This window comes from Spea bombifrons, chromosome 2, assembly GCF_027358695.1.
Source record: "Spea bombifrons isolate aSpeBom1 chromosome 2, aSpeBom1.2.pri, whole genome shotgun sequence".
NCBI lineage: Eukaryota > Metazoa > Chordata > Amphibia > Anura > Pelobatidae > Spea > Spea bombifrons.
In genome coordinates this window covers 99,447,632-99,471,366 of record NC_071088.1, presented here as the reverse complement: position 1 = coordinate 99,471,366, position 23,735 = coordinate 99,447,632, and the positions used below count along the sequence as shown (strand labels likewise).

The following is a 23,735-nucleotide window of genomic DNA, read 5'->3' as shown; positions in this document are numbered from 1 at the left end:
GTACGATATAATGCATCTTAGATTACTACTGTGTAGACACATTTGCACATATGTTCCATTAGTGGAGTATTTCTAGAACACTGGCAACAATCTTGTTATTTTTTGGGGGTAAAACAGAAAGTAGCAGACTGGCAAGACCAACCAATAATGGAAAATTACTTCCATGTTCCACATGTAAAAATAAGCCTATAGTGTTAATTTGGTGATAAAACAGTGATCCAATTTCAGAGGCATAATTGTGTTCACTGTTAAGGTTTGTGCCCCGTACCCACCACTGGGGTCTTAAAGAGAGTCAGTTTATACTGCTCAGAGAATTCTACTTTTTGCTAGAAACGCAATTGTTTCATGAATAAAGGTTTTCTTGCTGCAGTGTGGTAGAATATAACTTCATGTAGTGTCAGCATAATGCTACACTACCAGTTTCTGCTGCTGTAAGAACAATCTAACACATAAGCTAAACTAATGGGAAATTGGCATTTTACCTTAGATGTCAGTCTATGTTCTATCATTTTGTCATTTACATTCATGTTGCATACAATTTAAGCTTAATAGCTTAATTTTTTTTCCATGGAACAAATGTAGTAATTCAGGGAAACTGAGATATGCAAGATTAGATGAAATGTTATTTTCCATAACTTAATGACTCTTTCATAAAGCTAATTTTACAGGTTAAAATTAGCATTTTATAAGCATCGTATAATTAGAATTGAGTAAAATTTCATAGCAATATTTATTGTGTTCTTTAACCCATTTGTTTATGAAAATGTGCTATGCCATCTGTAAAAAATGGTCAGAATGAATTAGGACAGCAGAGCATGTCCGTGGTTTCTAAAGACAATGTAGACTCTCCCCTGTCAACCACATTCAGCTGGTTCATTGCTGTTAGTGCTGGTGTAACTGTGCTTGGTGCAAGCCCTAGTACACCTTTACTGTTTGAATATCAGATCATATTATCAGACATTTCCTTCACGTGGGTGACAATACTAATACTTCTGGAAGAACCGAGAAGAAAAGATCCAGGAATATCTGTCCAGAACCTGCTAGGATCTCCTATTTTCCTTTACATGTTTTTTCAAACAGTACACCAATCTCTTTACAAAATAATGTATGTTTTTGTTTTCCTGTTTAGTCTATAAGAACTAAGCTTCCTTATTGCTATAGACACAATATTACGCAACAGACATCTATATAATCAGAACATAAAGGCTACAGCAATGTGCTGACTTATCTACAAAAGTTAAACATGGTGAAATGTTATTTAGGATTTGAGATAGTTATACAGAACCTCTATCTACAATTAAGTAAGTAATCCCTACATGTTTTAGTATTTTTAATTTATAATTCTAGAATTAGGTCAATAGCTATTTTTTTTAATTTCAGTGCCATTTATCATGATGCTCTGACCAGAATGATGTTTATAATCTGATCTAATAAGCCAGTTGTGTAGAGCATGAGTAATGTACATAGAGAGATGGCTTCTTGGAGAAACAATTAATTTGCTATCTGTGAAAGTCTAAATCAAGTGAAACCAGAATGAATGATGACCAAGTACTGATGAAACATGGGATCAATAGTTTCACATATATTCCATTCCATCAACTGCCAGAGGTAAATTATGCAATTAAATTATGCAACAGAAACCCGAAAGGTTAGCAGGACAAAACATTTTATATAGAAAGTGGCATCATTACAGGAGCTTTCAATAATTGTATTGATCTTGGTATTCCATGTAACATAAATTGGCATCAAAATTATTATTTTGTAATAATATTTAAAAGCTCATCTATCATATCTCCTAGAAAACACAATGTGTAAGTTAGAAACACTAGTAATTGTGCCAAGGTTCTAACTCCTTTTTATGCACCATTACTACAGCCTGCTTGTCAGATAAGTATGCCATTTGCAGCATGTTGATGTGTTTATTGCCAAAACCCTTCTGCACAGGATTAATGGCTGGCCTTTATACTGTGTAAACTGTGCGAGTTCCATGAAGAAGGGGGTATTCCTAAGATTAATGCAGAGGGAGCAAGACATCTCGGACAGTAAAGGCACAGAAATCTTTCAATAAAATGTGCAACATATAATATATGTATATATGTTTATTTGTATAATGTTGTGAGCCATATGTCTCTAGTGTATTGTTTTGTGATAACCACCACATATTCTGGGCTTTGAGCTAAGAGGTACATTTAGGTCCCAAAGTCAGGCATTTTCTATTAGAGAGCAGCACTAGGAAGCTATTTGCTTTGAAGGAGATGCATCTCATTGAACTCATCTCGTTTGATGGGACACATTATCCTTCTGAAAGGATGGTGGGCTACTTAGGCTCAATCGAACAAGATGAAGATTACTGATAAAAGACACATTTTGTTTACAAGTATTTACAAAAAAGAAAAATAATCTTTAAAGCATACTGCTACTCCATATGTCTCATGTCCTCCTGCCTGTCTGATGCTTTTTTGTATATAAGAAGGCAGCCATTGACATGAAATTATTCCTTACTAACTATTATATATTGTTCTATAGATGGAAAGATAAAAGTAAGTAAAATAAGATTTATTTTTGCATGGCTGGGCCCCTTTAAAGATGTTCTGATGCTAGATGCCAGGATGTTTGTATGGTTTATCACTAGTTATCAGAACAGATGTTCCATTTATTATATTCAAACAAGACAATGTAATAGACTATTACTGAGCAATTAACGACTCCAGTGGATAAAGATGTTAAGTTTTACATATTGGTTTTCAACATAATTTGCTTCTTATTTATTTTTTTCTCTGCATCGAAACCCTTTTGGGAGTAATATAAGGTCAGAATATAGAATATTAAAGAGCTTCTAAAATATTGGTATGTGGATTGTGAGACTATAAAATATTCAGCTGCAACTGTGTAATGTAATAAAAAAGTCTAACTGCATAATGAATGAACCTTAACAATATGTATAGAACACTTGCTGGTAAAAAAAAGATCAGACAGCGTTTTAACTATGCTGTAGTATTTTCCAAACTACAGGCTTCAGGGCCATAATAATCCTAGAGCATCTTTCAAGCTAACCAAATGAAGAAAGATTTTTTTTTTCCCCCAATAGAAATTCTGGAAGTCATTTGCGAAAAACAGATTGATGTAAAACTAGATATACTTCCCTGTGGTATTTATAAATAATATGAAATTCCTGTTTGCTGGTAGTGAACAGATTTGCAACGATGACCCCTGGATTCATTTAAAACAGTATATTGTGATTCACCGTGTTACATTTAGTAATAGTGTATAAAAAAAGTTCTGATCCCCAATTGTGAAAGTGGGACAGCAATACCACATTCTCCTTAACCTCTTCCTTGCATCATCTCTCTAGATTTAATAGAAAAGTTGTAGGTGTACCTGCATTTATATATTTCGTAACATAATAAATAAGGAGTAGAAGAACACCCTATTGACAATTAAAGAAAGAATCTTATCTTATGGCAAGCTGAATCAATATAACTGGTGACATCAAAATAAATATGTTTTCACGAGCCTCCTCTAATGCTATACTTTTCATTGACCTGTAACATATTTCCTCCTACATTCCAAGTGATTTCCATGTAACATCTGCTCTTCATGTCGTGGTGCCTCCATTTCAGAGGTATACTAAAAGAGTGATTCCAACATATCAGGAACCTGATAAGATGAGCCGTATTGATACACAGTACCTTTATTTTGGTTGTATGGCTCAATCCAGACATACCTGGGAACACCTTTGTATGCTTCCCTTTAGGGTATGCCTATGATGAGAAGAATGCATCACTGAGTATAATCCATCACCATATTAACCTTTCACAGTTGATATAAATTACAACTTATCCAAAGGTTGCTGTGATACAAAATAAATGCAAGTAATATATCTTTCTGGATATTAAAAAAATACCCCTTTTATCATGCAATTAGCCCATATTAAGTTGATATTTCTAAAGTACGGCTTTCACATAAATCATTTACTCATTATTACACTCAAAATACATTTGCAGATTAATCAGGTTTAACCATCTCTTTGCTGAATTTAGATAATGGAGAAAAATAATGTTATAAAAGAAAAAATTGCTCAGAGATAAAACACTAAAATTTCAACATAGAAATGTAAACTGCAAACAGAAACATCTAATAGTTCAAATGAGGAGACTAAACATGGTAATGCAAGAGCTACATTAACAAAAAGGCAGAGGCAGATCAAGATCAGGTGTGACCCTGGAGGACCACTATGCCCCCTCCAATATAATTATATTCAGCTGCTCAGCATGCTAATTATTATTGTTTGTTTATTCACACAAGAGCACAATTTAGCTTGGACGTTGGACAAAAAAATAAGAACTCTCAGCTTTTTCCATTTAATGTTAGTGAGAGAAGCTCTAGTCTCAGACTTAAAAGGAACACCTCTGTCTACTCTGCTGAAGGTACCATTTTAATGGCTAACTAGCTAGGGTCGATGTGGCATTAACAGAATGCTGGTCCCCTTCCCCACCCTGATATGCCTCTGGCAAGATCTTCCATTCTACCCTGTGACAAGCTTGACCACAAATTTAGTGCTTTCAGTTGACATATACTGTCACTGGAGGGCTATGCCTGCCAGTGCTTGGTTCTGGCCCAAACTATACTGTGCATGATGTTTTTAGGGCAGCCTTGGAAGGCTGCATTTCTGCTGACATGTAAATTGTAGGAGATTGTGACTTTTCTGGCATTTGTAATGGCTGCCCTCTTTTGCTCCTCACCTGTCATGATGGGTTGCGCAGGTTGGGAAACACAAAGCAAACAACCTAACTAATATGAAAACAGCCCATTGAGCCCATTTAAATAGATCGCTAATTTTCTTTAATGCCTTTTGAGCATAATTTTCCCACCTCAGAAACTGGCCCAAACTGTAGCCCATAGTTCTGTATGGAGAACTGCATGCTGGGCCAGCTTGGATGCTATTTTAGGAGCACCTGGGGGCAAAGAACAACTACATTAGCACTTAAAAAAAACCACAACTCGCATCATAGTCACTTAATGTTATTATAACTCTTGTGTTGTTACATGTAATACAGACTTAGATAAATAGTATTGTAGTATTGCTTTATTTTGTTAGTCTTAGTTAGTGGTTAGTCAAGGTACTGGTTAACTTGACCAAGCAGATTCAACTTTAGTTGCATGCTAACACTCACAAAGCAGCTTGCATATTCATTATTATACAAGCTGTTTGTTGGTACCTACCACTTAAAGTTGGCTAAACAAAAAAAAAGTACTTACCCCATCATAATACCCCCAGGCTATTGGCATAGCACTGCCTTGCGGGAGAATTCCAGGGGCTTTCGCTTTGACCATAGACCATAGACCTTTTAATTTGACTCAAAATGTTAGCAAAGTCTCTAAAAAGTATTTTCTGTACAAACAAAAGCAGGCAGCTACTTAATAACCTATGTTATTCTTTTCTGCTGGGCAATAAGATTGTATCATTTTAACATAAAAAAATACCATGTGAACAACAAGGTGAGGCACAGTAAAAAAGATTAATGTTATAAATTAAACAAAGCATAACAAAATGATTGCAGAAATATACTCTGCACCAACACTAAAACCATAAGGGAAGGTATTACATTTTTTTTACTTGTAGTACAGACTGTCGTTAAACCTCAGTCGTTAAAAGTCACACACTAGAAAAACGGATCTTCGGAGAGTAGGCTGTAGCAACCGAGAAACTGTCTATAAAAGAAAAAGAATGTACAGAAGGAGAAAGGGTACGAAACTCTTAATGGGATGAATAAATGGGGTTTACCAAATAATATAATTGCCCTCTCACAATCATAACTGAAAACACATTTAAAACTACTACATTGTACAAGTTACTTTCTATTATCAGCTGAATTTCCTTTTTCCACTTGCATTTTCTATAATATATGACATACTAATATCATTCTAGTACCTAGGTGTAACTTTCTAAACGTGTGTATATATATATATATATATATATATATATATATATATAATGTGAGAAAGGCTCATATACACTGTACACAACATTGAGTTAATATTGATATACCAGTATATAGGAATGACACATAAAACACGTAATTGTCCATTGTTGCTTTTTTAAGAAAAAAATGACAGTTCTTTATTAGTCTTTTTGTTTGCATGTTATTGTCATCTTTAAAATTAAGGCAGTTTTGCTCCATGCTGCTAGACATTGCTGTTAGACATTGATATATACAGAAGAGTACTTGAGCAAAATGTAAGCATGCATAAGACAATGCAAAATAGCTAGTGAGTGTTTGGGTCAGAAGACAGGTTACAACAGATTATATACTGTGCAATTTTATCTTTGCCATAGAAATACATTTGGTGAATAAAAACATTGTCGTTCCAATATAGCGATATATAGGTCTGCACTGTCTGATGATCTCAAATCTTTTTACAAGGGACAAATGCTGTCAGTTGTATTGGAATCCCAATGGATAGTTGTTAACTGGCCTTTCTGCTTTCAATTGTTGCAATGGCTTTGAGAGCATTTCCTGCTAGAAGAACTTGCCCTTAACCCCTTCAGTACTGAGGGTTATAGCACCCTAAAGACCGTAGTTTAGGTCTTTACCTTATATAACAGTGTACTGAGAAATGCATGGCATGCAGGTACATCCATCGGGGCCTAACCCTTTACGGATGTTTCAGTCACAAACGGTCCATATGTTTGCAAAGGGGTTAACAATGCATAGTGATAATCAGGGAGACAAAACGTTTACTATCCTCCAAACTCCTGATCTAGCGGAGTCATTACTGCGATTTGAAGTGTCATCCAAATGTTGCTCCATCGACATCATATATGCTTGCAATTTTTATTTGCCAAGAATAATGGAGATATATATTTACGATGATCTGGGACATTCATACATAACTTGTTTACATTCAATTGAACTCTTTCTTTAAATGTTAACTATATTTTTTTATAAATAATTCTAAATAACAGTATTTGAGTCCATGTTTATGTTCAATAATTTAGGAGAATTATGTACATTTTATGAAGACATGCACAGTTCACCCACTTTTATACATATAGGTAATTGGCAGGAATGCTTACCCAAAGATACATTCTAGCTGTACATTTGTGAGCTGGACCATAGCCTCTATGTATCGAGAGAAAAAATATTACATTACTTGGATTTTCAAATTCATACCAAATTCATAGAGTTAACTGTTTTGTTTTTCCCAAATAAGATTTAATCCAAATCTTTAATCTGTGTAGTCTGCGAATACTGAGCGATTGAGATATTTATGTATCTTTATGAATTTTTACAGATCAGCCCAAATCCAAAGTGTATCCGTGCTCTCATGAAGATGTTATACTGTCCTTATTGTCGTGGACTTCCCAGTGTAAAACCGTGCAACAACTATTGCCTTAACGTGATGAAAGGCTGTCTGGCTAACCAAGCAGATCTAGATATTGAATGGAATCTCTTCATAGGTAAGGGAGTTGTTTTATTTCATTTTTCAAATACTAGCATTTGGTATAATGTTTTTTATTAGCTTTTGCTCTAAACCAGCATTCTTTTTTCTCATGCAATAATAATGCACATTCAACCCATAAATGTGAGGGCTGGCAAATTTTATCCAAGGGTGAGCCCAGCTAGGTTACCAAGTAATCACTATATGACTTGCTTAAAACACATTTAGAACTCGTTGTTCACTGTCAGGTACTGTATATAAAGCAAAATACTACTACTTTAAGTCATTTAAAGTAAATCAAAAAGTTTGAAGAACCATGTTCTATACTACTTCTAGATCTTATTGAAAAGGACATATAGAAATGTGCCAATGTGCATGTGTAGAAGGCGTGCACGGTGTCATGTAGAAATATCCCAACTAAAACATCTTCCCAATTCATCAATGAATTCAGCTTGTTTTGAAGGTGTTTTTCTTGTTTTTCTCAGCTATAACTTATTTTTTTTATTTCCCTTCTTTTGCTCCTTTTAGGAATTCCTTCATCCTTTTTATTTTGGAGTAAATATGTGTTACTTCTTGTAGATTGTTCATTTCACTGTCTCCAACCTTGAGTTCAACATTATCATGATACTTTTGTATTGGTCAGCTCTTCTAGCTAATCGGGACTGGGTAAAAATTAAATTGTTTTCATTTTCTGGATTTAGATAAGCAAGTTACTGTGTTTATGACTCTCCCTATGTGAATACACCATCTCTCTTTTTTATATACTGTAAACCATGCTTGCTGATCTGCTGGAGGGTTAATGTGAGGTTGCACGGTATTCTGTTTCTCTCTTACACACAGTTATTTGGAGGTTTGTGAATTATTTGTTGTTTTTTAACAACACCACAGAGAAAAGAACAACTGTCAGCAACCAAAAAACTCAACCCGTCTTACTAATCAGTTTGCAGAAAAAAACTGTCTAGACAGAAGTCCCAACGTTATTGAATATTCATGTACATGATATATTTCACTAAACTCTCCCTCTAATTTCGCCTTCATTTTCCAAAAAGATTAATTTCATTGAATTTTATTTGGCATTCTAATGAGACAATATATGATGAGGTCCAATATCATTAACTATTCCAGTCATATGTATGCACTATATACTGTCCCTGCATCTCACATGCACTGTATTTGGACTTCAGTGCAGTTCTTTCAAATGGAGAGTAAGTCCTAGGATTCACTTAGTATTTCAGCTGAAAATTGAAAAGAGTCATTTAAATGGAAATGGCTGAGCACCAAAATATATACTTTTAACAGCAAGGGGTAGAAAAACAGTAAAATTCAGATAAATCTTTTTTTATGCTATTTGAGGTGACAAATCTTTGTAAATCTTTTAAAACAATTCTGAATTGCAGCGATTTCCAACTAAACAGAATACCAATGTTCATATACATAATTAGGGATCAGAAAGATTTATTATTTAAGATTTCCTCTATTTTATTATGTTTCTAAATTTACACCTACATATTTCTTTGATTACTGTCCACATGGCATTGATGTATTATTTTTTTATGCAACAGAAAATATTAGGTTTTCTTAAATCTGCCTGAAGAAAATTATAATAATTCAGTTATTATAGTTGACTTGCATATATACTATACTGAATAAACATCGCAGATTTTTCAATGTAATCTGTAATTTTTATTTTGACGTAGTGTTAAGTAATTTTTATGGCTTGTATTTTCCCATATACCTAAAATGCATTGAGAGTGTACCTACCCAGATGGAAGGCCTAGCTAACCAACAGTGGATTTAAATAGATTTAAGTGTGTTTTACTCATCTGTCTACTCTGAGATAAGTCTTTGTGTCAGTGACTACCGTTTAATGTTCAGGGAGGTGGGTGCCGATTCCTAGGGTGAACAATGACCATCCCGGGAACCTACAAGGAAAAAAGGCCTCAACACAGTTTCAATGAGGATAAATAATTTTTTAAAACGTAAAATTTAAATAATTTAAATAAAAAGGAAATAGATTTACTGCTACTAATGTATTGACTAAGGCTATGTAGACACAATTCTAAAACACTAAATCTGTAACAAACTGACACCAACTGTATTTTCTTGCACACCACTGACACATACCTGGCATGACCTGAGTTAGCTAGAGGAAGTGACATCATGAGCCCCATAGCATGATGAAATTCTGGAGCACCTGGTTGATGTTTAGATAACGTGGAAAAAATGTTAAAGAAATACATTTTGAAACAATATTAAAAAGGAATTACTTTATTGAATTGTATTTTATTGTTTCTTAATTAAAAAGAACTTATGATGTCATGAAAATACCTTTCATGATTCTGACTTTAAGTGCATCCATAGCTTGCTAAGGATCCATTAGAATAGCAGCAGGACAACTGGCTGATGGCTACCCAAAGCTTAAGATATTTTTTTTATTATTTTTTTTAATTAAAGCAGAGGTTTCAAGATATAGCTACAAAAATGTGCCAAAACAGTCCTGTTTTCCCAGCCAGTATCCCAATTAGGATCACTGACAGCTCTGTATGTTGGCAGTCTTAATTTGCCACTGCAAATGCATAACAGGGGTGGAGATGGGTGTTCCAGTGAAAGGCCCACAATTCACGTGAGATATCACAAACTTACCAAGTTGTCATAGTATTATTAATTATGTTGGATGTTTGGATTTCCAGAAAAGTGAACTCACTTATTAGCTCATATTTTACTAGCAAATGTGGGTAAGGCACAGGCATGGAATATTTTAAATGTAAAGTATTTTTATTCTACAAGATCAGCTCATCTATCTGTCCAGCAAAATATTTGTTATTTTTTGAAAGCATTATTCTTCACATTTGTTCCCTTATTATGTAATTTAGATTGACAGTGGAATTAAAATATTACAATAAGTATGAATGCAAACATTTTTATGTGTTTTTTACAATGTCTCGCTTGAAGGCACATTTTATGCCTAATTTTTATGGACGTAGCAAAGATCACAAACAACACATGAAGAAGCTTCATTTGTAGGAAATATGCAGACATCTAGGCAGAGACAGATGCAAGGCAGTTAGTTACAGAGGGGGAGAGAGAGGGAGAGGATAGGTAGACTAGGTGTCATCAGCATACAGATGGTATCGTTTCATTTGCCAAGTAAGGTAGTGTAAAGGGAGAACAGAAGGGGTACTAGAACTGAGCCTTGGATTAATCTGACTAAGAGGGGCATGGGAGGGGCAATTATGCTTTTAATGCTGCATTTAGAGCTATAAGTGGTACAATTTACATAGTTGGAGGAATATTTTAAATGGTATTTCATCCATTGGTTTATTTGTTTTGTTTCTTTAAGAATCAGACAAAAAACAACTCCATGTGTGAGATGATGCAAATTTAGGAGCAAGCTCAATGCATGGGCAGATCCGGGGGGCATGGGGGAAATACCTCCCCCATTTTGAGACAGCATGCTTAAAAATTAGGGATACCCTTGTTAAAAAAGAAGGCAGGGTCACCTATCATCGTGTTGTAGGACCCTATGGGAATAGTGTGGCAGCGAGCTGCATGGAAGGCAAGCTGAAGATTGGGTAAGTGAAGTCTGCGTGTCTGCCTGTGTGTCTGCCTGGGTATGTTAGCATGTGTGTCTGGGTATGTGTATGCGTGTCTGTCTGGGTATGTCTGTATGTTAGCATATTTGTTTGGGTATATGGGTGTGTCTCCGGGTATGTTAGCGTGTGTGTCTAGTTACATCTCAGTGTGTGTCTGCCTGGGTTTGTGTGTGTCTGGGTATGTTAGCATGTGTGTCTGAGTATGTATGTCTGTGTGAGTGTGTGTATATGACTGTATTTTAGTGTGTGGATGTGTCTGGGTATGTTTATGTTTGTGTATGTGTCGGGGGATGTTACCCTTTGCATGTGTGCATTTCGGTATGTTAGTGTGTATGTCTGGGTAAGTGTGTGTCTGGGTAAATGTGTTTTTGTTTCTAGGTATGTTGGCGTGTGTGAGTTGGTGTGACTGTATGTTAGTCTGAATGGCTGTGTTAGTTTGAGTGTCTACTTATGTTAATGTGAGTGGCTCTGAATTTACCCATGGCTCAAAGTGTGTTAGTGAGATTTTGTTTTAACCCTACCTTTTTCAGTGAGATTTTGTTTTAACCCTACCTTTTTCAGTATTTTCAGTGAAGCATTCTTGAATTAATTTCTCTAGAGGACTAAGCAATGATTGTAAACATGAACTGGAAAGTGCTTTGAATACATTCATTACTTGGGAAAAATATTAGCCAAGTGGACAAATCATGCCACTTAAAAAATGTCTTATAATTATGAAAATATGAGCTGTTTTTAGAAACAAATGTCTTTAGCCATTTGAACAGCAAATGTGTGTGTTAATGTGTCTGTAGAAATAGAATTAACCAATGACTACAAGCACCCTGTGTGCATTAACACTCATTACTAGTTCCCAGAGGACTTTCAATTATGCTCTTTTTTAGCCTCTCTAAATGTTCAGCCTTTTTAATTATTTTGTACTAGATCCACTAAGCATTTCATATTAATACAGTGCTCGAGAAAACACCAGAGCTTAATTTGCTGCAATAAACTAGACATTTTGGAAACACAATTTGTCCTACCTTAGAAGCAATTAGAGCTTTTTAATAACTACATTTGATGTCGATCTTTCAACACTTCCATTCTAAATAGCAATTAGTGTTACATTGATAGACCTAAAAGCATGCCAATAATGTAAATGTTTGAAGGACAATTCACAGTTTCTTTCTTTCTTTGGCATAAGTAGACTGACCCCATACACAAAACAGTTTTTTTGCAGTTTTTTGGCAATACACAGCTTACATATAGTATGTCAGATATCATTTGTGACATCTGTATTTACGCAATTCCGTTGCATGCTGAGTTATGTGTGACATAATCGCTGCAGTGTTCTGATTTCCAGGAGGCTTCCAGTTTCCAGAAACATTTAGGTAAGTAAATTAATTACCTATGGGACTTTAATAACCATCATACGGGAATGCATAATGTAGCATGATGTTCTATGCACATTCTGTCAGAACTATATTTTAGCTAAGAAGATTAAAATAAACTAGTGGTCTACTTTCAACATTCTACTTAGCCATTTTGAGCATGAAAAGTTGATCCATGACAAAGATAAATATATAAGCTTTACTATTAGTTGTAACTTTTCATAAATCAGCCTTTTTTCACGGTAGACTTTTGTTTTTCTAAGACTACCATAGGCACTTTGAAAGAGACAAACTGGTCATAGTGTTATAGAAAGTTGTAGGCTAAGAGACTGGAATTAAATTGATATAAAATGCAACTTAAGAGTATTTAAGTAAAACAATAATTATAATAAAGTATTGTCATCCAGTAAAAATTAATAAAAAGTAAATAAAAAAGTGTTTGTTTCGCGTCAAAACCACCATATGCTTAGTTTCACCAGCAGGCTTCTTCAGATGTAAAGTTTAGACTGTATGAGCACTAGCCTTGCTAGGAATGGTGATAGTATTTAAAGTGCCGTGGATTACTAAAAGTGATAGTTCTTAATTTGAATTCCGTTTTGGCACAGATTTGTACTGCAAGTCTTCCATGCTCAGCACCAATAAACAATTTGTAAAGCCATCCTGCCCCTATTATGAGACATTTTCCTCTAAAGACCACAAATATTAGTGGGAACAATACTTCCCAATCCATTTCTAAATTGCCACATCCCCACCAGAATTCATTATATTGAACTAATAAACAATTTCAAATTAATTTCAGTAAACTATGGAACTTTAGATCCTACCTCCATTCCTAGTAACGCTAGTGCTTGTGCTGAATGTCAATACAATATTTCTACTGGATGTCAATACAATATTTATTGTTTTATTTAGATATTATATCAAAACTGAATCTTATGTCAATTTAATTCCAGTCTCTTAGCCCACTACTTTCAATAGTGCTATCAGCAGTTTCTCTTTTTTCTTACTGCACTCTTCTAAGGTCATTGAGAACGACCTTCTCCTTGATAATTCATATTTTACCAGCACAGGTTTTATTTTTCTCAATTTTTTTTCCTCTTTTTGTGTCTACAGTTTTACATGTTAGCTTGCATTCTAAACAGTACAGCACAAAATTAATTTTAAGATATTTTGTGTTCCATAAAGGACCTTTTTATAAAACAGAATTATATCTGTAATGATATCAAATACGCTTGCTCACACTTTTAGAAAAGATTAGTATTGCTATTTAAACCTTTGTGCTATTCATTTTAAAGATTAATATGTCCATAGAAATTCACTTTTATATTTACCTAAAATTATTATTAGAGTCCCTCTTCACAGAGAAATACAACTTGTAATCCCTTTAAAAGAGAAGGTCAGGTGCAGTTGTATTACTTTACCAATATAATAGTATGGAAATTGAACATAAAACATAATGGATTGTTTAAACATATTTCTGAAAATATAGTTCTGAAAATGGAAAAATGTAAATTAAATTGTCTTTTCTTTTTATTTGTATTTCCCCTGCCTGCCATTGCAAATAAGAATAATAACTCAGTTTATTCATACTACTAGACCGTGTGTCTGGTGGACAGAGGTAACTGTTTGCAAAACTTCTCTGGTTTAACACACTTAGCCCAAAATACAGTACATGATTTGTACTGTTCTTCGAACAGTGATATCCTGAATAGGTTATATTTGATTAAGCTAGTATACAAAACATGCTGTATGGCCGTAATGTAAAATAAGGAAATGTATAGTTCAAACGTATTCTCTTTAAAAGTTATTAAATATAAACAGTATAAATATTTTACAGTGCTGTGGAATATGATGGCGCTATATGAAACAATTAAAAAAATAATAATAACAATAGAAAATCAGATTGTATCTTAATCATGTAGTACCCTAAAGTTAGTGACTTTTTCATAAATGGTTTTCAAACTTTAAATGGTATAATCATCATTATATGAGTGAAGTGGTATTACACATACCATGAATACAAGACCGTTACTAAATTCCTTTTACATGGTATAAGAAAAACAGATATAAATTAGAACTTTAGAACTTTATCTCTTTTACCATGTTAGTTGATAATCTCATTTTAAATAAATACAAAGCAGAGCCCAGCTGAGCCAGACCCAGACATACATTGTTGAGCCAGACCTCCCGACTGTGTGTAAGAAACTGTTGAGCCAGACCTACCTACTGTTGAAGGAGACACTTCAAGACTAAACATTAATGTGAATAAATAGAATCACTATTCTTGGGCTCAGTTATTTTTATTTTACTGTTGATGGGGTGTGCAGAGACAGACTCAAGCTCACCCCCTAATTTCTACATTTGTTTTTATGCAAAGGATATTACATTAATTAGTCCCTCTATTGGAGGGAGAATTGCTCTTTGGGACCCAAATCCTGTGGCATAACTATAGGGATTGCAGCAGTTGAAGTAGCGATGGTGTTCGCCTCTCTATGGGTCCCAGGCGACCCCTGCAACCACTTGTTCCTGTCTCTCTCCATACTGCTTTGAAATTGTTTAGAAACATGGAAGGGCCCTTGTGAAACAATTTTGAACCAGCACAGAGAGAGAGAGAGATAGGCATGTGGGGACCAAAATCTGCAGGATAAGTAAGCAGATGCGGGCAGGAGGGAGGGGTATGTAGGTTTGTATGCATGTGAGCATGCATATCTATGTATAAGTGCATGTGAGCATGCATGTCTATGTATAAGTGTACATGATCATGAATGTTATGTATAAGTGTATGTGAGCATGAATGTGTATGTATAAGTGTATGTGATCATGCATGTTTATGTTTAATTATATGCGACCGTGAATGTGGATGTATAAGTTTGTGTGAGCGTGGATGTGGATATATAAGTGTGTATAAGCAGGGATGTGTATGTGTGTGTGCGAGCATGTATGTCTAAGTGATGTGAGATGGAGTGTGTGTTAGCATGAGTGGTGTGAGAGAAGGGAGTGTGTGTGTTAGAATGATGTGCATGTGTGTGTTAGTGAGTATGAGTCTGTGTGTTAGCATGTGTAAATGTGTTTACTTATATGTGACATAGTGTATGTTAGAGGGGGACAATGATGGCACAGACAAGCTGTGGGCAAAGATGGCACAGGCAGGCTGTTTGGGGCACTGATAAGGTGCTTGGGGGCAAAGGTGACACTGTGGGACATGTTGCTCGGTGTAGTTGGGGGCCCCTGGGTAATTTTCTGCACCGCGGCCCTGTGCTTTCTCGTTACATCCCTGCTCAAATCCCTTTGGTAGCTCTGAATAATTTGCATATTAGCCACACAAAATTACTTGACATTGAATTGAATAAGTGAAATACATAATTGTTCTTCTAAATGGCTTCCTTAGTGTCAGGCCCTGAGATATTGTCCTACTCAGCACAGAGGGTACCTATCATGACATTGTCCCCTGGGACTGTGGTCCTTCGTGGCAGGCCTGCGCAGTTGCCAAGTAGGCTGCATTTCTGGCCTATGGTAGCGCAGATGCTGCACTAAGCCAGAGCATGTGCAATACAGCCGGGGAGGATGTGTGTCCTGGCGCCCAATGACACAGTACCTTTAGGAGGCGGGCAGCTGAAGGGGCAGAGCATCCCATACTTTTTCTCTTTACTGTTCCACAGACGAAGGTGACAACCTGCAACAGGTTTGCGACCCTTTGCTACCAGCCCTGACCATTTGGATTGCCTTTTGACCCTGCTTTTGCCTCATGCCTTTGTTTTGATGCTTTAGGATTACCATCTCCAACTCCAGGATACCAAAATCCTTTCATCGGGCCTCCCTGCTAATTCCCTCAGAGCCCAGTCCCTACACTTAGTCAATAGGTTACATAAGAAACTCTAGTAAAGTCCTGTCCTCCGATCACACCTATATCCACAATCCTCAAAGCAAACATGTTAAATTTAAATAGCACTAACATAATAGATCATTTCAATGCTGGGTGGAGTTGTGGCATCATTTGGGTATGACAGGTCTCCTTTAAAAATATTTTCCAAACACAATTTATATAAACCGCACACTCCTTTTGATTGCTGTAGAGCCAGTATGCACAACACTAGCATGGACTGTTGCATGACATTTTAGAACAAGGAGGACTATTCAAATTTGTGTTTGGCTTTTGTGAAAATTTACAAATAAGATACCATATGTTATGAAGGTGCCTAACTTTGAAGTAAATTGTTCACTTATGTATAAATAAAACACTTGCATAAACCTTCTCTGAGGTGCTCTAATGAATACATTGAAAGCATAAAAACAATACTTTGTTTCCAGGTGCGAGTTGTTTTTATATTGTGGGAAAAGTACATATTTAAAACAAATAAAAACAATATTTGTAAGCCTAAACTGAAAATACGGCTTACATTGTATGTTGTATCTTATATAAACAATGGAATATGTAGTGCCTAAAATATGAATACACAATGTAAAGGCAAGAGACGCGTGTACCCCTTTGCCTTACCTTTGTTAAAACACAGCAGCAGACTGGCTTTGGAAATGATGAGGCATTGTGTACCATGAAATGATGTCGCAAATAATATATGTTCTGTTTAATGTACTTAAATACTTATTTTTTAACATTCTCACCTAGCACATTATTTCAGTGATATTTCCTCTAATACATGTGTCTTCGTGGCCACATTACCATGGTGTATGTTTTACTGTAAATGCAAACAAAAGGTTCTCTTATTGAGTCCTCGATAGCGCTGTGTGATCAGAGATTGTGAGAAATAAATGTCAACGTGTATGACGGATTGTCTTAAGTGTCTTTCCACAATAACTGATCTGCCTATAATACTCTGGTGTTTTTTTTTTTTACTCTGTTTTATTTGTCTTTGTTTTCAATGGCGTACTTGAGAAGAGCTTTGGGACACATACATGCTCAGTTCTGCAAGACTATCTTCCCACTGGGATACCTGGGCCGTGCAAATGACAGAAGGCTCACAATTTGTGCCAGAGTACCTTGCTGTATTGCAGTATTGATGCAGTCCTAGAACAAAACATTGTGACCATGGTTCTTTTATTCATTTTTTCTTAACAGTTTTTAGTAATATTAGTAATCTAAGATTTTAATCAAAACATTATTCTTTTGTAACAATGCATTGCAGGCAGGCAGGTCGGTCGGTCGGTCGGTCGGTCGGTCCAACAGCCAGATCCAGCATCTGGCATGAACTATGGCTCCAAAGAACTTAATGAACTCACGCCTCTGTTATTGGGAGGCAGGGATATAAAGCCTGTTCATTAGATCAGGTGTGAGTTTTCTAGGCTTCAGGTGAGGGAGGCAGGGTAATAGCAAAACCAAACACAGCTGAACAGAAATACACAGCACATCAATTATATACATAGCAAGACATGCATACATGGTACAGGATGCCACAAAGGACAGGCAACAAGGCAAGGAACACAGGGGATGGAGTGAAAAAATGGTTAAAGAAAGGCATAGCAACAGCACGAAAATTGCTCCTGTCATGTAGTGTAAAATAGCCCTGGTTCTTAAAGGGTTAAATTATCAAGATGAAATGTTTCCACTCACATCAGTACTCTTCCTGCAACCCCCTCCCCTAAAGAAAATCTCAGGACAAAATGAATAAAAACAGCTGTTTGTCCCTATAATAGTTTCAATTAATAGAAATAATGAGAATTAATTGGAACAGTGATTATCATAGGTCACATTCTTAGATTTTACAAATGGAGCAGCCATTTATATGGAAATTTAACTTAAGAGATATTATTGTGGATAAGCCTATAAACTCAAGTAATTTAGCTACAAGGGCTGAGGGTTCTAGTCTGTAACCTAACAATCACTTCTGTTATTTATAGCTGTATAGAGCAAAACAGTAATCTGGGATAAAATGTTGGTTACAAACTGTCAGCTCTGGAATGGCTAAGATGACTGTTTCAGAATTAATAAGATACTAATGTAGCTGTTGCGCGGCTGACTGCCAAGATAATTGAAAAAACTTTAAAGCCTAGCAAGTCTCCTGGGTCTTTGTATGGTAATGCTGGGTTTTAAAGCTTTCATGGCTCCTTTTATAATTTTATGAAGAAAACGTACTTTCAGTGGCAAAAAGGATGTTTTTTGTATTTTACTCATCTTACTCTATTTTACTGGATTCAAAATTCTACAGTTTAACCAATTATTTAAAATGTAACTGCATTCCAGTATGATATCCAGCACTGTGCAAAAGGAATGGACAAATTATGTAAATTATGTAACATGTTAATATTTTATTTGTATCATTTAACAAAATGCAAAGTGAGTGAACAGAAGAAAAATTCAAATCAACTCAATATTGGTATGAACACCCTTTGCCTTCTTACCCGATCTGGCCGCTCTCTGGCTGCTCCCGTGGCAAGGCCCCCTCTGCTGGCTCCCCGGGCAGTCCCGATCCACTATTTAAGCCCGGTACTTTCACTCCTGAGTTACCTTTGGTTAGTATCTTATTTGCTCCTGTGCAGTTTTGTGGTATATTCTCTGTTTTGACCCGGCGTGCTGACTCTGCTCTATGGTTGCTGATTATGCTCTTGGTTTGGTTTTCTGGCATTGACACGGCTTGCTGACTACGCTCCTGGTTCTGATTTGGCTCCGAATTGCTTTCCTAATTTGACCCAGTCTGTTCACTACGCTACTGCTCCTCTTCTCTGTACCTGGTTGTTAGCTTGGTATGCTCCACTCTTTGGGGTTCTACTTCTCCATGGCATTACAATTAGTTATACTAGGTACACTTGCACACACTTTTTTCTCAAGGAGCTCGGCAGGTAAGTTGTTCCAAACATCTTGGAGAACTAACCACAGTTCTTTTGTGGTTTTAGGGAGACTCAGTTACTTTTCCCAGACAGATAATGTTGAGATCCGGACACCTTCTTCTTAATAGTCTTGGGCGCCAGCCAAGCCTTCTTGTTCGTCTTCGTGTTCACCTTCATAAAAAAAAAACCCTTTGTATTCCATGAATATTCGCCCGTTCTCATATTCTTTTTGGGCGGATATTCATGTACGTTAATTTTTTCTTTTTTTCTCATTTTTAGCAAGGGTTAATACAGGGTTAACAAGGTAACAGTATGCAACAGCTTTGGCGCCAGGATTTTAAATATCCGTAAGAGTGACTCTATTGGTCACCGGCAGGGGCCTCCTCTGCCATCAACCAATGAAGGGCAGCTGCTCCTCACTGGCTGATGCCAGATGAGCCCCCTGCCGGTGACCAATAGGGTCGCTCTTATGCACCTTTAACTCAGGATGCCATTAGCCTCCCCAGGCCAAGTTGCTCCGAGGTGTACATTGCCCTGCGCATTGCCAGGGAACTCAAATCCCCATTTCATTGGGTAAATTTCAGACATAGAGGTGTTCATTAATTTGAATTAGCCTGCATCCCATTGGTTGATTTAAAGATAACATCAATGACATGAAGTCGGCAGTCACAGAGTACATAGTATGTAAATGTACTTTCTTAATCTACGATAGTATGTACTTTTTAATAGTATCACCCCTATTTTCATCTAATAATAATGTACATTTAGCACATTCCAAACAGCACTGCTTAACTGCTGAATTCAGAATATTATACAAAGGGATGTTTGCTTTTAGGCTAGAAGATCCTGACACAAGACAAAAATGCTATTAACAACACAGATCAATAATGAAATAAAAGCTCAGCTTAACATGAAAGATGAACCAGAAGGTATGGTCAAACATAATTCTCATTTCACTTGCAGTGCTATTACTTAAAGTTGATATTTTAATGTTCAAAACAAAGGGGGACACACATTAATTGCTTTTATTTGTTGCTGTATTGTTCCACACTTTGCTTAAATGTAAAATTGCAAGTTTTTATATGTCATAGAGAATATATTCAGCACCTATTAAGGAAACACTGGGAACGTTTACTGATCTGTGGTTTGGTTTGCGTAATAGTTACAGGTAGAAGTCAGTCTTAATAAGACCACCTACCATAGGCATCAGCGAGAAGGGGCGCTTGCTCACCTCCTACCCTCAAAATTACCATAATAAGACCACCCTATCCTGCATATGCCCACTCCTTGTACAGTACTAATATGTTGCCTGCCCTGAAAAAAAGGTTCTATGAATGCCAGGACTGTACTGGCAATAACGTAAGTGTGACCTACAGCTACATATGCACAGTAGCTTGTTACGTCTTTATGCTCATGCCAACTATAACTACAATCCATACATTTAAAATTTGCTTTACCACAAATGTATTCTCCAGCAACTCTCCATCTGTACCCACCCATCCTGCCAATCCCTGCCTTTTTAGGTCAAACTGGGGCTAGTGATTCCCCTACATGTGGCTCTGGGCAGCCAAACCCTGGAAGACACTAGGTTTAAATAACTAAGGTTATTTTTACAGTATATCCACAATAAATGTTTCTAATTATAACACATTTTGTCTCTAAATATTTAGTTAGTTATTAGTCTATTTAGGATCATACATTTTTATGCAGCTGTAAAACATGTAATTTCAGCTATAGTTCTGGACAGTCTGGATGATTTAATAATTATAATATGAATACATTTTCTAAATTCAATTTACTGTGTTTTTTACCCTTTAAGACACACTGAGTAACTTGTGGATACTTTTATTTTTCTTATTGATCTTCTTTTGTGTTTTTTTTTTCATTTTAGTTTTATTATTTTCAGTTATATTTTCTGCAAAATAATTATATCAGTTGAAAATGATTTGAAGTCTAACAATCAAAATCCAGCTGTTTCAGAAAATGTCCACTCTCCGATTAGTGTCTACAGAAGCAATGCCTTTTGTCTTAAAAAAGAATTGCTTTAACGTTAACTCTGTAGCTGTATGAATGTATTAAACATTCACTTGGGGCTTAAATGGTAACCATCACATCTGAGATAAAATAAAAATTAAATAATCTATGGCATTATTGAAAGCATTATTTTCAGCACCCTCATAAACCATATCATAAAAGCTGTCATATATGTACTTATCTGCCATTAAAATGCACATTTTATTACATTTTTTACTTAATCTTTTCATAATACTTAAAGAAGAACTGAATCTGTGGGGAAACAATAATTATCATAGGTGTCATTATCTTTATTTAATGTTTGCAAGTTATTGAGATTTATATTTTTCAAGACTTAAATTGAATAGTATTATATTCCTGACACCCCCACTTTAGAATAATGCATATTAAAGGACTTGCCTGACATAGACTGTCCTGCTGCAGAAGCTGTCCTGTTCCTCCTCCATTAACTGATTATTCCTGAAACTGCTTTAAGCTAAATTTGGAAAAACACATGAACATTTAAAGTGCATATGATGGCTGAAGAGCCCCTTTATGACAAAATGTAGCTTCAACAGGCCAGGCTCAGCCCAGTTACACAGTCATTGTCTCGTAAAACCTAAAATAGTTTACATAGAAGCATTAACCGAGACAATGACTACCAACACACAAAATGGCTCCTTACCCCTGGAACTACCAACTTTAAATAACCCTCCTCCCAAACTCCTCCCCAAATCCCACAATTGCCCCCTTATTACTATTATCATAGTGCAATCAGATATCCATATTTGCAGGAGATAGTCCCAATATTGTGCCCTGTGTCGTTGGAACTGTCCTCTGTTGTCACAGCAGCACCAAGAGGAGGTTCTGCATGCCCCCTGAACCTACTGCCCTAGGCCTAGTCAGCTTAGGGCAGAATAGATTGCTTTATGTATATATATTGTAACAGAATCCAGGTTATATAGTAGACAGAAGGTACATAGAATTCTGCACAGTTTATTTCCCATGTAATGATTCTACATCCTCAGTGTAATATTGGGTAGCTGTCAGCATGTATTATTAAAAGACACCATTAATGAGGCACATGTGTGCTGGGGGGGCACTTAACACTATGGTTTGGTCAAAACCTACAAATATGCATTAAAAACGGCTTTCATAACGAATCTTAGCCATATACAAGACATGTTACTATTGTGCATTTTTCAGAGTTCACCTTTACCTTTAGCCAATGGGTGTAAAATGAAAAGATGTTTGAGTATAGAACTACTTTCAAATTCCTTGCTTCTATATCTCAGAAATGATTGTTCTACTTCAAAAGAACATCAATTTCTGCTACATTATTTGGGGACATAACTATTCCTCAGTTAAAATGAGAGATTTCAGAAGAACATCAATAGTCTTGACATGCAACTACACTGGAACTAAATAGTTTTCTATTACAATACCCATTCATGCACATTTTTCATCTGCACATATGTTCATTTTGTTGGGAATAAGAAAGCTATATTTCTGGATCCATGCTGTATATTGAAGTTTTCTGCACAAAATCAAGCAGAAATATAATTTATTTTTTAAAAAAAAGGGAACTTGGTTTGTGTTTGTTGTTTGGCTAAGCATTAGATTATAGAAAAATTTGAACAAGCAGAGTAAATAAAACACTACCTGGCAGTAAAATCTCAATTTTCTTACCAAGGCTACTACATCATGAATGTAAATCTGATATTTACTTATGGAAACAAAGGACTACATTGAGAGACACAATTTTATATGAATAGGAGTCTATTAATTAAAATGCCACATATTTTATTTGTAGACTATTACAGTCTACGATGTGTCAAAATGAAGTTGGTGATAAAATAATGCTGCATCCCAATCTGAATGCTGAAAGTAGTTTTCTTTTCAAAAAATGTTTTACATACTAAGTGTGCCTTGTGAAATGTTTTTATCTTCATTATACTTTAGAAGGCTTTGCATTATACATTATGCCATAAAAAAATCAACATAATTGAGAGCTTCAGTTCAGTTACACAAATTATTTTATTAGTGGCTAATATTGCACTTCGTCACATGCTTTTAATGAGCACATTGTGGAATATTGTGTGCACATAAAACAACAGAAATATTTGCAAGAACATGTTGATAGAGCAAATGTACAAATTGTTAGCACAGACAATCGAAGGCCAGTCAATATGGTGCTCTGTAATTATGGCTCTAAAATCAGTAACATCCTGCATGATTGCATGATTTACCTCCATCTACCTCCATACGGTTCTGTGGCCAGCAATGCCCACCTGAAAAAGAGTCACTATTTGAGGGTGATTCTGAGGCAGTGGCGTCAATCCTGGGGTACCAATGGAGAGCTCAGGGTCTGAGGATGTTATGTTCCAAGAATTCTTAAGATGGGTGATAGAACCAGGGTTCCCAAACGAGCCTCCTCCCCGTAACCACCTCCCACCACAAGCATAGTGTAACCTCAAAAGAGTGACATGGTGGGGAAACAGGTGTGCATAGCGACACAGTTACAATTGTCGGCAGGCAT

General features: G+C 35.9%; 1 protein-coding gene and 1 pseudogene across 1 annotated transcript in view; one reads left to right on the top strand and one right to left on the bottom strand.

Moving 5' to 3' along the window:
• Positions 1 to 5,334, bottom strand: part of LOC128475259 (outer mitochondrial transmembrane helix translocase-like) — a 43,641-nt pseudogene extending 38,307 nt beyond the window's left edge.
• The window catches only part of GPC6 (glypican 6), a 245,333-nt gene that overhangs the window by 144,627 nt on the left and 76,971 nt on the right, over positions 1 to 23,735 (top strand). The window contains exon 4 of the mRNA XM_053455371.1: positions 7,297 to 7,462. Coding sequence (XP_053311346.1) covers positions 7,297 to 7,462 — 166 coding nt within the window. The remainder of the gene's footprint in view (positions 1 to 7,296; positions 7,463 to 23,735) is intronic.